The sequence below is a fragment of the Apteryx mantelli genome, chromosome 2 (assembly GCF_036417845.1).
Source record: "Apteryx mantelli isolate bAptMan1 chromosome 2, bAptMan1.hap1, whole genome shotgun sequence".
In the NCBI taxonomy this organism is placed as follows: Eukaryota; Metazoa; Chordata; class Aves; order Apterygiformes; family Apterygidae; genus Apteryx; species Apteryx mantelli.
In genome coordinates this window covers 172,854,166-172,867,815 of record NC_089979.1, presented here as the reverse complement: position 1 = coordinate 172,867,815, position 13,650 = coordinate 172,854,166, and the positions used below count along the sequence as shown (strand labels likewise).

At 69.6% G+C, this 13,650-nt stretch overlaps 1 protein-coding gene across 1 annotated transcript in view; it reads right to left on the bottom strand.

Annotated features, from left to right (window-relative positions):
* Nucleotides 1-6,224, bottom strand: part of NOS3 (nitric oxide synthase 3) — a 10,664-nt gene extending 4,440 nt beyond the window's left edge. The window contains 14 exon segments of the mRNA XM_067292240.1: nt 128-195; nt 312-416; nt 507-651; nt 770-843; nt 911-1,105; nt 1,642-1,743; nt 1,875-2,049; nt 2,255-2,394; nt 2,569-2,710; nt 3,153-3,244; nt 3,446-3,608; nt 4,292-4,440; nt 4,589-4,691; nt 6,112-6,224. Of these exon segments, the coding sequence (XP_067148341.1) occupies nt 128-195; nt 312-416; nt 507-651; nt 770-843; nt 911-1,105; nt 1,642-1,743; nt 1,875-2,049; nt 2,255-2,394; nt 2,569-2,710; nt 3,153-3,244; nt 3,446-3,608; nt 4,292-4,440; nt 4,589-4,691; nt 6,112-6,224 (1,766 nt within the window).
* Between the last annotated feature and the right edge of the window lie 7,426 nt (nt 6,225-13,650).

Below are 13,650 nucleotides of genomic sequence, written 5' to 3'. Positions count from 1 at the left end.
CAGCTTGTAGCTCCTGGGCGAAGGGGGCAGGCGTGAGGGCGGCGTGGGGCGGCCGAGGGGCCGTGCGTGGCCCGGCCGGTGGCGGTGGTGGTGGTGGGGGGCTCCCCATGGCGTGGGGGGCACTCACTTGGGCGGCTCAGCCTGCGCCGCACCGGCGTAGGGCGAGGACATCTCCATCAGCGCCTTGGAGAAGCTCTGTTGGGGACAGCGCGTCAGAGCGGCCACCACGCCACCCCGTCCCCGGGGACAGGTCGTCCTCCCCCCATCCCCAGATGTCCCCCCCCCCTCCCCGGCCCCGCGCAGCCCCTCACCTCCCCGCACTCCGGCGGGTCCCCGTTGCCAAAGGTGCTGGTCACCACCAGCACGAGGGTCTCGTGCTCCAGGGAGACGATGTCGTACTCGTCCATGCAGACCACCTGGGCGACACGACGGCGTGGGGACCAGGACGTGCCCCACGGCGGGCTTGGGCTGGGGGGGGCGGGGAGCGGCGCCCCACGCATGCCCACCTTGGGGTCGAAGGCGCGGCGGAAGAGCTGGCAGAGGCTCCAGGCGTAGGTGCGGGACTTCCCCGTCTCGGTGGCATAGAGGATGGTGGCCTTCACGCGCCGGGCCATCATGTGTCCCATCAGCTTGGCCGAAATCTTCACGGCGCTGGGGAGCCGAGCGCGTCACTGCCGGGGCCGCCCAGCCTGCCCAAAGCCACCCGGCCAGGACCGTCCCCAAAGGCAGCTCGGACGCCGGCTCCCACCCCAGCAAGATGGGCACCTACTTTGCCACCTCCTTGAAGGTTTTCCTCCTGGTGACGGTGGTGCCTTTGGAGACGTAGACCTTCCAGGCATCGGGCTGCAAGACAGGGGCCGGGTCAGGCGGTGCCGGGGCGGCGGGGCCGGGGCCGGGGCGCGGGTCACACCTGGTACCGGAAGGTGGGGCAGAGCTGGTAGTTGACCATCTCCTGGTGGAAGACGGGGGTGAGGCTGCCCGAGATGGGGGGCACGATCCAGACCCAGTCGGCCGGGCACCCGCCCCGCGTCCGCATCTCGTTCTCCATGTGCTTCACGAAGGACTCCGTGGCGGCGTGGTGGTCCACGATCGTCACTTTGGCAACCTGTGGGGACACCAGGGCTCAGAGACGGGAAACGGCCTGTCTCGCACTTGCCCTGGGGACAGACCGGCAGCCACCGAGCGCCCGTCCCAGCCAGGGCTCCCAGCCTGGCCGAGCGCACAGCCCCAAGGGGCATGTCCTGGCCAGGAGCCCCAGGATGTCACCCCAGGCTGTCATCCCCAGGAGGTCATCCCTGGGATGTCTCCCGTAGGATATCACCCCTAAGCTGTCACCCATGGTGTCACCCCGAGAGTGTCACCCTTAGGATGTGACCCATGGTGTCATCCTTACAATGTCACCTGTGGTGTCACCCCAGGCTGTCACTCCCCAGAGTGTCACCCCCAAGGCTGTCACCCCCAAGGCTGTCGCCCCCATGGTGTCACTCCCATGGTGTCAACCCCAAGGCTATCACCCCCAAGGCTGTCACCCATGGTGTCATCCCCAGGGTGTGACCCCCTAGGATGTCACCCCGGCAGGCGTCCCCGGCCGGGAGCGTCCCTGCGCTGTCCCCGCGGGGCGCCCCGGCCGTGCCAGCCCACCTGGTAGCTGTGCAGCACGGCGATGTTGATCTCCACGGCGGCCTTGTCCTTCCAGAGGGAGGAGGTCTTCCGCGTGTCCAGCCCCATGCGCAGGGCCACCTCCTGCGGGAGGGCGGGCGAGGGCAGGCTCAGCTCGGCCCCCCCCCCCCGGCAAGAGCAGCCCTGGGGACAGGGCGCGCGCGCGGGGCTGCCGGCAGCGTCCCCCGCGCAGGGGACCGAAGGGCCGCGCTCACCTGCAGCAGGTTGTAGCGCTGGCTGTCGCACAGGTTCCTCATGCCGATCTCGCTGCTCATGTACCAGCCGTTGAAGGGGGCCGCCGGGAACTCCAGCCCGCCGATCTCCAGCAGCATGTTGGAGACGGCCGGCAGCGCGTACCAGCGCAGCCCCAGCTCGCCGAACCACTCCAGCCTGCGGGGAACGCGCGCTCCAGCCCCCGGCCCCGTGCCGGATCCCCCCCCCTGCGCCGGCTCCCCCGGAGCGGCATCGCGCCTCGGTGCTGGCCCCAGCCCCAGCCCTTTGCACGGGGGGGGGACAGGGACCGTGTCCCCCGTGGCCATGCACAGCTGGGACCCCGAGCGGGGAGGCGGCGCGGGGCGAGCGGGGCCCTACTCACGTGGGGTGCTGCAGGGGCACCTCGAGGACCAGCTCCGGCGGCAGGGGAAAGAGCTCGGGGGCCTCGTCGGGCACCTGCAGCAGCAGGGGCAGCACGTCGAAGCGGCCGTTGCCCGGGCTCCAGCCGTGCTGGATGCAGAGCTGGGGGCGACACAGCGTCAGGGCAGGGCACGGGCACAGGCACGGGGATGGGCAGCCCCCGGCACAGGCCATCCTCTTGGAGCACAGGGGCAGGCAGGGGACAGCTCCCCCCACCCGGGAGCCGTGTTGGGGGGGTCCCAGAGGTCCCCGCTGGGGTGTCAGGTGTGTCCCCACCTCGGTGATGTCCACGTTGGCCGGGTCCCCCACCACGGAGCCGTCGGGCTGGCGGTACCCGGCGTACCGGATCAGCTGCGTGTTCCAGATGCGGAAGTCGCCCCGGCCCGGCACCCGCTGCGGGAAGATGGTGATGGCCGACCTGGGGGAGCACGCGGGAGAGGACGTCGCACGCGGGCGCGTGGGCGCCCAGGGAGGGACATGGGGACGCGGCTCCGGCACCGCAGACCTGCTCGGCCACCCGGGGTCTTGCTAATGCCCAGAGGAGGCCATGGCATGCATCCAGACCCTGCTCCCGTGGCATGTCCTACCCCAGGCACCAGGACCCCCGGCACAGCCCGGGAGGGCTCTGCCGCCAGCCTCTCCCCCAGGCAACATGGGGAAGCCGCAAGCACGGGAAACAGGATGGGAGATGCCCTGGGCACGGCCGGAACCTGCCGCAGCTGGGGACGGGCGCGAGGAGCCGCGGAGCGGCACAGCCCCTCGCCGACCCCTTCCTGCGCAGTCCGCAGGCGTGGGGCCCGGGCAGCCGTGGCACGGCCACCAAGCCAGGGGGACCGGCGGCGGTCGGGGACGGCTCTCACCGTATGTTGCCGCGGTTGGTGGCGTACTGGATGTGGGTGCAGAGGAAGCTGAACATCTCCCCGACGCTGGCGCAGTCCCGGGCGTCGAACACCTGCCGGAGGGGTGGTCAGCGCCCCGCTGGTCCCGTGGTCTGCGGCACGGCGGCCGCTGCTCGGCTCCAGTCCCCCTCGCCCGGAGCCGGGGAGCTTCGGGGCCACCCTATAGACTGCCCTGTCCCCAGGGCATCCCTGGCCGTGGGCAGGTGGAAGGGGCTGGCCCCGTGCATGCCGTGGGGCCGGCCCCGTGCCCTCACCTGCAGCTTGTTCCACTGGATGCGGCCCACGCAGCGGGCAGCGTTGCGCCAGGCTTGCTTGGCCCCGAAGATCAGCTCCGGCTCCAGGAGCTGGTAGGTGCCGGTGGCCTCGATGGCAGCCTCCACGTCCCGCAGCCGCTGCATGTGCGCCGGCGAGTTGTCCCTGAGGATGCCCCGCACCTCAGCGCCGCTTGCCGGGGCTGGCCCGGTGCCGGGGGGTGGCCCCATGCCGGCTGGCCTCAGCACCAGCAGCAGGGCTGCAGCAGCCCAGGGCCAGTGCTGGGGTGTCCTGGACAGCCGGGCAGGGTGGATTTGGGGGGCCCAGTGCACATGGCATGAGGTTACTCCAGCTCAGGGCAAAGGGAGATGGAGAGGAGCCCGGGGGGGCTGCAGGGCCACCCTCATCCCCAGCCTGGGATGTGCACAGTGGTGCTGTGGCAAAGCCCGTCAGCGTGACAGGCCCCAGGTTCCCTGTATGGGCTGCGGGGTGTCCTGATGCAGATCCCCAAACCTGTGTCCTTGCAGGGAGCTTGGCCCGGGAGAGGACACACTGCAGACCCAGCAGTGCCTGAGCCGTCCCCAGAGCTGCCAAGGAGTTGCACAAGCAGCAAATCTTTGGGGCTGCATGGTGCCCCGGGGCAGGACAGGGGCTACGTGGTGCCCTGGAGCAGGACAGGGGCTACGTGGTGCCCTGGAGCAGGACAGGGGCTGCATGGTGCCCTGGGGCAGGGCAGGGGCTTCGTGGTGGCCCGGGGCAGGGCAGGGGCTGCATGGTGCCCCCGGGGCAGGACAGGGGCTTCGTGGTGCCCCGGGGCAGGGCAGGGTCCCAAGTCCGTCCGCACTCACCGCCGGATGGACACGTAGTACTGGTTGATGAATTCCCGGGCCAGGACCAGGAGCTCCTCAGCGGGTCGGGACCCCTCAGGGGCGTGGGAAATCATCTGCTTGGGGAACACGATGGAGGCGAGGCACCGCTTCCCCGTGCAGGGCAGTTCCTGGAGCAGATCGGCGGAGGGAATCGCACCCGCTGTGCCCAGCGGGGGCCCCGGTGTGGAGCCCCCGCCACCGGCCCAGGCCCGCGGCCGTGATCCCCCACCCTGCCTGTCTCCCCGGCACACAGTGCGCCCGGTCCCCAGCTCCCACCTGCGTGGCCTGGGCGCAGAGCGTGTCGTAGACGATGCTGCCCATCTCCCAGTTCTTGAGCCGGGCGTACCTGGTGGGCTCCGTGGGACGGATGGGTGCCGAGCTGGGCAGAAACAGGCGCTGAGCCCTGCCAGCCGGCGCCAGCTCCTGCCCTGCCTGAGACCTCGGGACGAGGCAGGGACCCCATGCGGCACCCAGGGTGTCCCCACGAGTGAGGCTGCAGCCTGGCATCCCGGGGTGTGTGGGGGGGTCCCGCTCAGTGCTTGCTCCAGGGGCTCCAGCACAGGGTTGCACATGCCCTCCTGCTGCTGGGGTGCTGGGATGAGCCCCAGGGAGCCAGGCTGGGGGACCAGGAGGGCTGTGCTATGGGGAGGGGGGTTCAGGGGGCTGTGTTATGGGGAGGGGGGGTCAGAGGGACTGTGCTATGGGGAATGGGGGCAGAGGGGCTGTGCTATGGGGAATGGGGTTCAGAGGGGCTGTGCTATGGGGAGGGGGGGTCAGAGGGACTGTGCTATGGGGAACGGGGTTCAGAGGGGCTGTGCTATGGGGAGGGGGGGTCAGAGGGACTGTGCTATGGGGAATGGGGGTCAGATAGGGGGTGCTATGGGGAGGGGGGGTCAGGGGGCTGTGCTATGGGGAATGGGGTGTCAGGGGGCTGTGTTATGGGGAATGGGGGTGAGAGGGGCTGTGCAATGGGGAATGGGGACAGAGGGGCTGTGCTATGGGGAAGGTGGATGATAGGGGCTGTGCTATGGGGAATGGGGGCGGAAGGGCTGTGCTTTGGGGAAGGGGGTGACAGAGGGGCTGTGCTATGGGGAATGGGGGTGGAAGGGCTGTGCTATGGGGAATGGGGGCAGAGGGGCTGTGCTGTGGGGAATGGGGGCGGAAGGGCTGTGCTGTGGGCAATGGGGGCAGAAGGGCTGTGCTATGGGGAATGGGTGTCAGATGGGGGGTGCTATGGGCAATGGGGGTTCAGAGGGGTTGTGCTGTGGGGAATGGGGGGGGTGGCAGAGGACCTCTCTCACCCCCCTGCACCCTGCGTGTTCTTCTGGTGGTCCCAGGCCGCCACTGCTTGGGGTGAGCGGACGGAAGGTGGGTGAGCAGGGCTGGTGCAGGGCCGGGTTTGGGGTGTTCCTCGGCTGTGTGTGGGTGTGTGTGAGTGTGTGAACAATAGCTGTGAGTCAGAGCCTGCTCCGTGGCCGGAGGGGTTACGCATCAGCCCCGCTGGGGCTGGGGTGTCCCCACACCTCCCATGTCCACCCTGGCACCTCCTGTCCATCCCGTCCGTCCCGTCTGTCCCGTCCTGTCCCCATATGCCCCATATGCCCTGCGCGTCCCGCGGCCAGGGCTGCGCGGGGAGCAGGAGGGAAGCCGCGGCGGGGCTGCGCCGTGGGGCAGGACACGCGGGGCAGGCGGCGCGGGCGCCCCGCTCCCGCCACCCGCCGGCGGGGACACGTCCCCCGCGTGGGGACACGCGGTCCCGCGTGGGAAGGGGGGGGCGCGCGGAGCCCCCCGGCACCTACCTGCCCTTGTCGGGGCCGGCGCCGTCGTCGGGCGCGGCGCTGAGCTGCCGCGAGCAGAGCGCGAGGCCGCAGGCGCGGGAGGCGTCGGGCAGCACGGCCGGCAGGTTCCCCATCGCGCCGCGTCTGAGCTCCGGTGCCGGGAACGGCCGCTTCCTCTCGCCGAGCGAGCGAGCGACGCAAGGGAAACGGTGACCTCTGAGTAACTCACACACCCTCCGCCTCGCACACAATGGGCGGCGAGCCCCCCGCTCGCGGCCGCCCGCCAGGACGCCTGGGCCCCCGCTGCGCCCGGGGGGCCGCCACCGCCGCCGCCACCCGTGGGCCAGCGGGTCCCCCCGGGGAGGCCGCGGCAAGGCGGGTGCAGGCGGGCGGACAGGTGGCCGTGGACGGGGGTCTGCCGCCCGCAGCCCCCAGCCCCATCCCGGTCCCTTATCCCCCCGCGCCACGGCCCGTCCGGCAGCGCTGGTCCTTGCCGGGTGTCCGGGGCCCCCCTGCACCCCGGGTGTGGGGATGGGGGGGGTCCCACTTTTCCACCAGGGCAGCAGAAAGGAGGCGGGGGGCGGATGCAGGGTGGCGTCCCCCCCCACTTTGGCCCTTCCTGCCCCAACACCCCCGGGTGCCTCCCGGCCGCCCCGGCTGCGGGGTGTGGGGCGGACATCCGGAGGCGAGCACCCGGCTTCTCTGCGGCCCCCCCCCCCCCCCCCCCCAGCGCTGGCTCCGCCACCCTCCTGCGGTTTGGCCCCCACCCAGTTCCTGCCATTGAGGCTGCCGGGCTGGTCCCCAGGGCCCCCCCCGGGGGTGCGCTGGGCATCCCCGTGTCGGGCTGCTCCCCCGGGGCTGGGACGAGCCCCCCTGCCCCATGCGCCAGGGGCTTGGGCTTGTGCCCCACAGCGCAGGTAGGGCTGGTGGGGTACAGCAGGGTGCAGAGCAGGTAGGGGGTGCAGGCAGGGTGTGGGGGGGTGTCAGCTGGGGGGGCACCACGGTGACGCTCAGAGGGGGACGAGGGGAGGGTCCGGGGGGCAGACGGGGACCTCGATGCAGGAGGGGAGGGTGCAAGCGGCGACAAGGATCCTGGGGGACCGGGGGGTGGGGGCCTGCCCCATGGGTGACAAGGGGGTGGGCTGCGCCGGCCCTCCCCAGGGCCCTGGGATGGGGGTCCGGCCCTGGGTCCAGCTCCGGATCCGGGGCTGGCTCTGCCCTGCTGCCAGGACGGTCAGCCCAGCGGTGTTGTTCCCCTACGCGCTGGAGACGGGAAGCCGCGCCTGGCTCAGGCCCAGATGTTTCCTTCCTGTGCCTTGGAGGAAAGCAGGATCTCGGGGGGGGGGGGGGGGCCGGGGTGACTGGCACCCAGCGGAGGCTGGGGAGGGGGTGCTGTGGCCGGGGGCAAGGTGGGAACCCTGCAAGGTGATGGGGCTGGGGCTGGCAGCGGCGTGGGGGGCAGAGCCGTGGGGAGGGCCAGCAAGGAGGCCCCCCCCCCCCCAGCATCCTGACCCGAGGCTCCACAAACAAGGGAGAGCCTGGAAATGAGGGATTTTTTTCCAGTGTGCCGGCCCTTCCTAGCACATGGGAAGGGCTCTAGATAACCCTGTCCCTTGGGGTGTGGGGTCCCAGAGTGCCCCATCCCCTGCAGTGTGGGGTCCTGGGTCTGCCCACTCCTTCGGGCCTGAGTCCTCCATATCCCCCTGTCCCTCGAGGTGTGGGGTCCTGGGATTGCTCCATCCCTTCAAGTGTGGGTCCCCCAGATCACCCTGTCCCTCCAGTTGTGGGGTCCCAGTATCACCCCCATCCCTTGGGACGTGGGGGTCCCAGGATTGTCCCATCCCTTGGGGCAGGGGGACTCGAGATTGCCCTCTCTCTCAGGGGATGGGGCCCCTGGGTTGCCCTGTCCCTTGGTGCACGTGGTCCTGCTATCTGTCCATCCCTCATGGTCCATAGGGACCACCCTGGGGGCGTTAGGATCTAGGGCTGGGGGCTCTGGGGCTGAAGATGAGGGCTGGGGGCGCTGTGGGGAGCTGAGGGGCTGGAGAGTCAGGGTGGGGGGCACCAGGGTCTGGGTTTTGGGGGCTGGGTGTCTGAGGGGGCTCCCCAACATGCCTGGACCCCATGGGGCAGGCATCATCATCGCCTCCCGTGGGGTCCCTCTGGCGTCCCAGACACCCCCTGCCCCCAACCTACCCCCCGGCACCCCTGTGCCCCCAAACCTGCCCACAGCCTGGGACAGGTCTGGGGGGTGGGGGAGGGATGCGTGTTGCAAAGGGGGCACAGCCCCATGGATAGAGGAGCTGGGGCCCCCTGCCTCCCCGGCCCTGTGGGGAGTGCGGGACGCAGCGGAGGGGCTGCAATGCAGTGCAGGGCCCCACAGCTGCCCTCAGCCCCACTGTCCCGAGGCAGCGCTGGGCACATCTGGGCTGCTGCGATGGGGGAGCAGGGCGTGCTGTGGGGCGCTGGGCACCGGGCTGCCTCTCCTAGCTCTGCCTTCTGCCCCCCACCTATGGGGGCTCCCCCCAGGCAGCCTGCCCCATGCAGGTGGGTCCGGGAGCCCCCCGGGCCCCTGTGGGGCACATTGTGTCCTCTGAACTTAGAGGCTTCTTCACCCCCTGCAGAGCCCCACCAGATGGGTAGGGAATGGAAGGAGGTCACCCTGCCCCACACCGTGCCCCATGGCATGGCCTGCCCCATTCCCCTGCTCTCAGGTCACTTCCCGCAGCCCACCTCACCCCACACCGTGCCCCACAGCATATGTGCTCCCCACATCCTGTCCCACAGCATGCTCCACGCCTCTCACCCCAGCCTGCCCCATGGCATAGCCGGTACCACCCTGCCCCCCATGCAATAGACTAGTGCCCCAGCTCTCAGGTTGTTTCTCCCTGCCCCACGGCATGCTCCATAGCCTGCTCCATGCCCCACAGCTGCCCCCTCGTGCTCACCAGGAGTGGGGCAGGCCTGTCCATCACTGCAGAGTGCTCATCCAATTGGCTGCCTTTCCCTGGGGTGTGGGCAAGTTTGGGGGGGGGGGCAGAGTGCAGGGGGGATGGGAGCAGATGAGCAACCAGGCCCTGGAGTCAGTGTGGGGCAGGGGGGGCTGAGTTATGGCCTTTGGGGCAGGTGGAGTGGTGTTGGTGGAGCCGTAGCCTGGAGCACTCAGTGCTGTGTCCTGCCCCACAGCTTGGCTCCCTGCCCCACAGCCTGCACTTCCCACCCTCCCCCATGGCCAGCCTGTCCCCACCCTGCCCCACAGCCCATCTCCCTGCCCCGTGGTCTGCAGTCCCCACAGTCTGCAGGTCTCACCCTGCCCCACGGCCTGCCCTACCCCAGCCCACCCCATAGCCTTCCCTCCCCGTGCCCCATGGCCTGCCTGTCCCCACGGCCAGCGTGTGCCCTGCCTCGGCCGGCTTGCTCCCCACACGTGTGCACCCCACGGGACTGTCACGGACTCGCTCCTGGCAGCTCCTGCAGCCGCTTCCCACCCACTCGCGGAGCTCCGGGGAGTGCAGGGAGGAGCGACCCGTGCCAGCTCGGCCCGGCTTGCCCTGCCATGACCCTGCTCAGCTTGGCCCGGCCCGGCCCGACCCGGCGCTGCAAGGTCCGGCTTGGCCCGGCCCAGCTCGGCTTGGCCCGGCTTGACCTGGCTCGGCTCGGTCCGGCTCGGCCCGGCTCAGCACAGCTCGGCTCCCCTCGGTCCGGTTCGGCCGCGGCAGCCGCTGCGGAGGGCGAGGTCGGGCCGGGCCGGGCCGGGCCCCGCCGCCGCTTTCAGCACCTCGGACAGAGCCGGTCGGCGCGGCCGCCTGCGGCACCCAGCACCGGGACCGGGACCAGCACCGGGACCAGCACCGGGACCGGGACCAGCACCGGGCCGGACCGGGACCAGCACCGGCACCGGGACCAGCACCGGCACCGGGACCAGCACAGGGACCGGGACCGGGACCAGCACCGCTCTGGACCAGTACCAGGACCGAGACCAGCACCGGGCTGGACCGGGACCAGCACAGGGACCGGGACCAGCACCGGGACCAGCACCGCTCTGGACCAGTACCAGGACCGAGACCAGCACCAGGCTGGACCGGGACCAGCACAGGGACCGGAACCGATACCGGGACCAGCACCGCTCTGGACCAGTACCCGGACCGAGACCAGCACCAGGCTGGACCGGGACCAGCACAGGGACCGGAACCGATACCGGGACCAGCACCGCTCTGGACCAGTACCCGGACCGAGACCAGCACCGGGCCGGACCGGGACCAGCACCAGGACTGGGACCAGGACCAGTACCGCTCTGGACCAGTACCAGGACTGAGACCAGCACCAGGCTGGACCGGGACCAGCACCAGTACCAGGACCGGGACTGCTCTGGACCAGTAACAGGACTGAGACCAGCACCGGTACCAGGACCGGGACCTCTCTGGACCAGTACCAGGACCGGGACCAGCACCGGGGCCAGGAATAGCACCTGGCGGGACTGGGACCAGCACGGGACCAGGACCACCACTGGGCTGGACTGGGACTGGGACCAGCACAGTACCAGGACCACCACTGGGCTGGACCAGCACTGAGACCAGCACTGAGACCAGAATGGGACTAGGATCAGGAGTGGGACCCAGCAAGGGGACTGGACCAGGACCCGGCACTGGGACTTGGCCATGACCTAGCACCAGGACTGGGACCAGCACTGGGACCAGACTGAGACCAGGATCAGAGCTGGGACTGGGACCCAGCACTGGGACCAGACCATGATGCAGCACCAAGACCAGGACCCAGCACCAGGACTGGACGGTGACCCAGCACTGAGACCAGGACTGGGACCTAGCACTGGGCCATGACCCAGCACTGGACCAGGCTGGGACCCAGCACTGGGCCGGATGGGGAGTGAGGGTGTCTGTGGGACCATGCCATGCCCCCAACCCAGTCCATCCACGCTCCCTGCCCTGGCCCATTCGGATCTGGGGGACAGTCCTGGAAGTGGACAGGGTGCATGGGGACCAGGTCCAGCCTGGTGTGGGGCAGCAGGGTCCCCCATGGGCAGAGGGGCCGCACTGTGGGGCTAGCACAGGGGGCTGGCTGGGAGCATGCAGCCCGGGACAGACACGGCCCTGGCCCCCACAGCCCCAGGAACAGACATGCCCAGCCCTGTGTGGCCCCACGGAGAGCTGGGGGGGGGATGCATTGACCCCAGCCAATTCCAGTGACCCCAGTGCAGCTCCTACGGGAGATGCTGGGGTCCGGACCCCCGGGGCCTCCTCGCATACCCTCAGGGCAGGCATGCCACGGCCCTGCAGACCTGCAGACACATCTGTCTTCTCCCAGGGTCCTGCAGCTGGGGACCACAGGGCAGTCCGGCCAGCTCCAGTCTCTCCATCTAAACCACGTGGAGAGGGTTAATTTGGGGTGTGGGTCAGGGGCGCAGCTCGCTGCGGGGAGCAGGCTCTGCGGGGCGGCCAGGGGCAGCGCTGGCGTGAGGCCCGTTCCCCAGCAGGTCCCTCCGCACAGCCGCCACGCTGCTCCTGGCCAGATTTGCGCCGTGGCGGGTGGGTAGGAGCCAGGCGGTGCTGGAGAGCCCTGTCGCCAAGACACAGCTGCTGTTTATGTTTCGAAGGCTTTGCTCGCTCTCAGCGCGCTGGCACTATCTCCAGGCTGTCCTAGAGACATCCCGCGTGTTTGGGTTTGTGGCCTTGCTGCGGGGAAGGCCTGCCAGGCTGGGGGAAGGGAGCTGAGCGCACGCTGCGTGTGCGGAGAGCCCGAGCGGGGCCCCCCCCCCGTGGGGGGCCGGGCTGGGGGGGCAGGGGCTGGGGGTACCGAGGGGAATCGAGGCGTGGGGACACGGGCGCAAAGGCTGCAAGGGGAGCGGTGTGGGTGCAGGGAGTGGGATGGCTGTAGGATTTGGGGGTGCTGAGCACAGATGGTGTATGGGGAGTGGTGTGGGTGCAGGATTTGGGGTGCTGAGCACTCACAGTGCTTGGGGAGTGGTGTGGGTGCAGGATTTGGGGTGCAGGATTGGTGGTGTGGGTGTAGGATTTGGGGTGCTGAGCACTCACAGTGCTCAGGGAGTGGTGTGGGTGCAGGATTTGAGGTGCTGAGCACCCAGCACATGGGCAGTGGTGTGGGTGCAGGATTTGGGGTGCTGAGCACTCACAGTGCATGGGGAGTGATGTGGGTGCAGGCAGTGGTGCAGGATTGGTGGTGTGGGTGCAGGATTTTGGGTGCTGAGCACTCACAGTGCTCAGGGAGTGGTGTGGGTGCAGGATTTGGGGTGCTGAGCACTCAGTGCTCAGGGAGTGGTGTGGGTGCAGGATTTGGGGTGCTGAGCATGTACAGTGCACGGGGAGTGGTGTGGGTGCAGGATTTGGGGTGCTGAGCATGTACAGTGCACGGGGAGTGGTGTGGGTGCAGGATTTGGGGTGCTGAGCATGTACAGTGCACGGGGAGTGGTGTGGGTGCAGGATTTGGGGTGCTGAGCATGTACAGTGCACGGGGAGTGGTGTGGGTGCAGGATTTGGGGTGCTGAGCACTCACAGTGCTTGGGGAGTGGTGTGGGTGCAGGATTTGGGGTGCAGGATTGGTGGTGTGGGTGTAGGATTTGGGGTGCTGAGCACTCACAGTGCTCAGGGAGTGGTGTGGGTGCAGGATTTGAGGTGCTGAGCACCCAGCACATGGGCAGTGGTGTGGGTGCAGGATTTGGGGTGCTGAGCACTCACAGTGCATGGGGAGTGATGTGGGTGCAGGCAGTGGTGCAGGATTGGTGGTGTGGGTGCAGGATTTTGGGTGCTGAGCACTCACAGTGCTCAGGGAGTGGTGTGGGTGCAGGATTTGGGGTGCTGAGCACTCAGTGCTCAGGGAGTGGTGTGGGTGCAGGATTTGGGGTGCTGAGCATGTACAGTGCACGGGGAGTGGTGTGGGTGCAGGATTTGGGGTGCTGAGCATGTACAGTGCACGGGGAGTGGTGTGGGTGCAGGATTTGGGGTGCTGAGCATGTACAGTGCACGGGGAGTGGTGTGGGTGCAGGATTTGGGGTGCTGAGCATGTACAGTGCACGGGGAGTGGTGTGGGTGCAGGATTTGGGGTGCTGAGCATGTACAGTGCACGGGGAGTGGTGGGGGTGCAGGATTTGGGGTGCTGAGCATGTACAGTGCACAGGGAGTGGTGGGGGTGCAGGATTTGGGGTGCTGAGCACCCGCGCACGGGGAGCGGGGCAGAGGAGGATGCATGCGGGGAGGGAAGACGCAGGCGGTGGGGATGGGGGGGGGCTGCAGGGGAAGGCAGAGGGGGCGAAGGGGGCCGAGGGCGTTGGGCCCAGAGGCTGGCGCTGCTTCCCTGGCACGGGGACAAGGGCCTCGGGGTGCTGAGGTGGCCCTGGCCGCCCTGGGGACGTGCCAGGGTTGACCTTGCGGAGCCCTTGCGCCTGCTCGCCCAGGGCCCGCGTGAGCGCCCAGCCCGTGGCAGCCAGGGCTGCCGGCATGGCACGGCGCGGCGCGGTGCGGCTGGAGCCGAGCGCGGATGCTCGCTGGAGCCCTGGTTACCGGCCGGGGGGGCTCCCCGGGGAGCTGC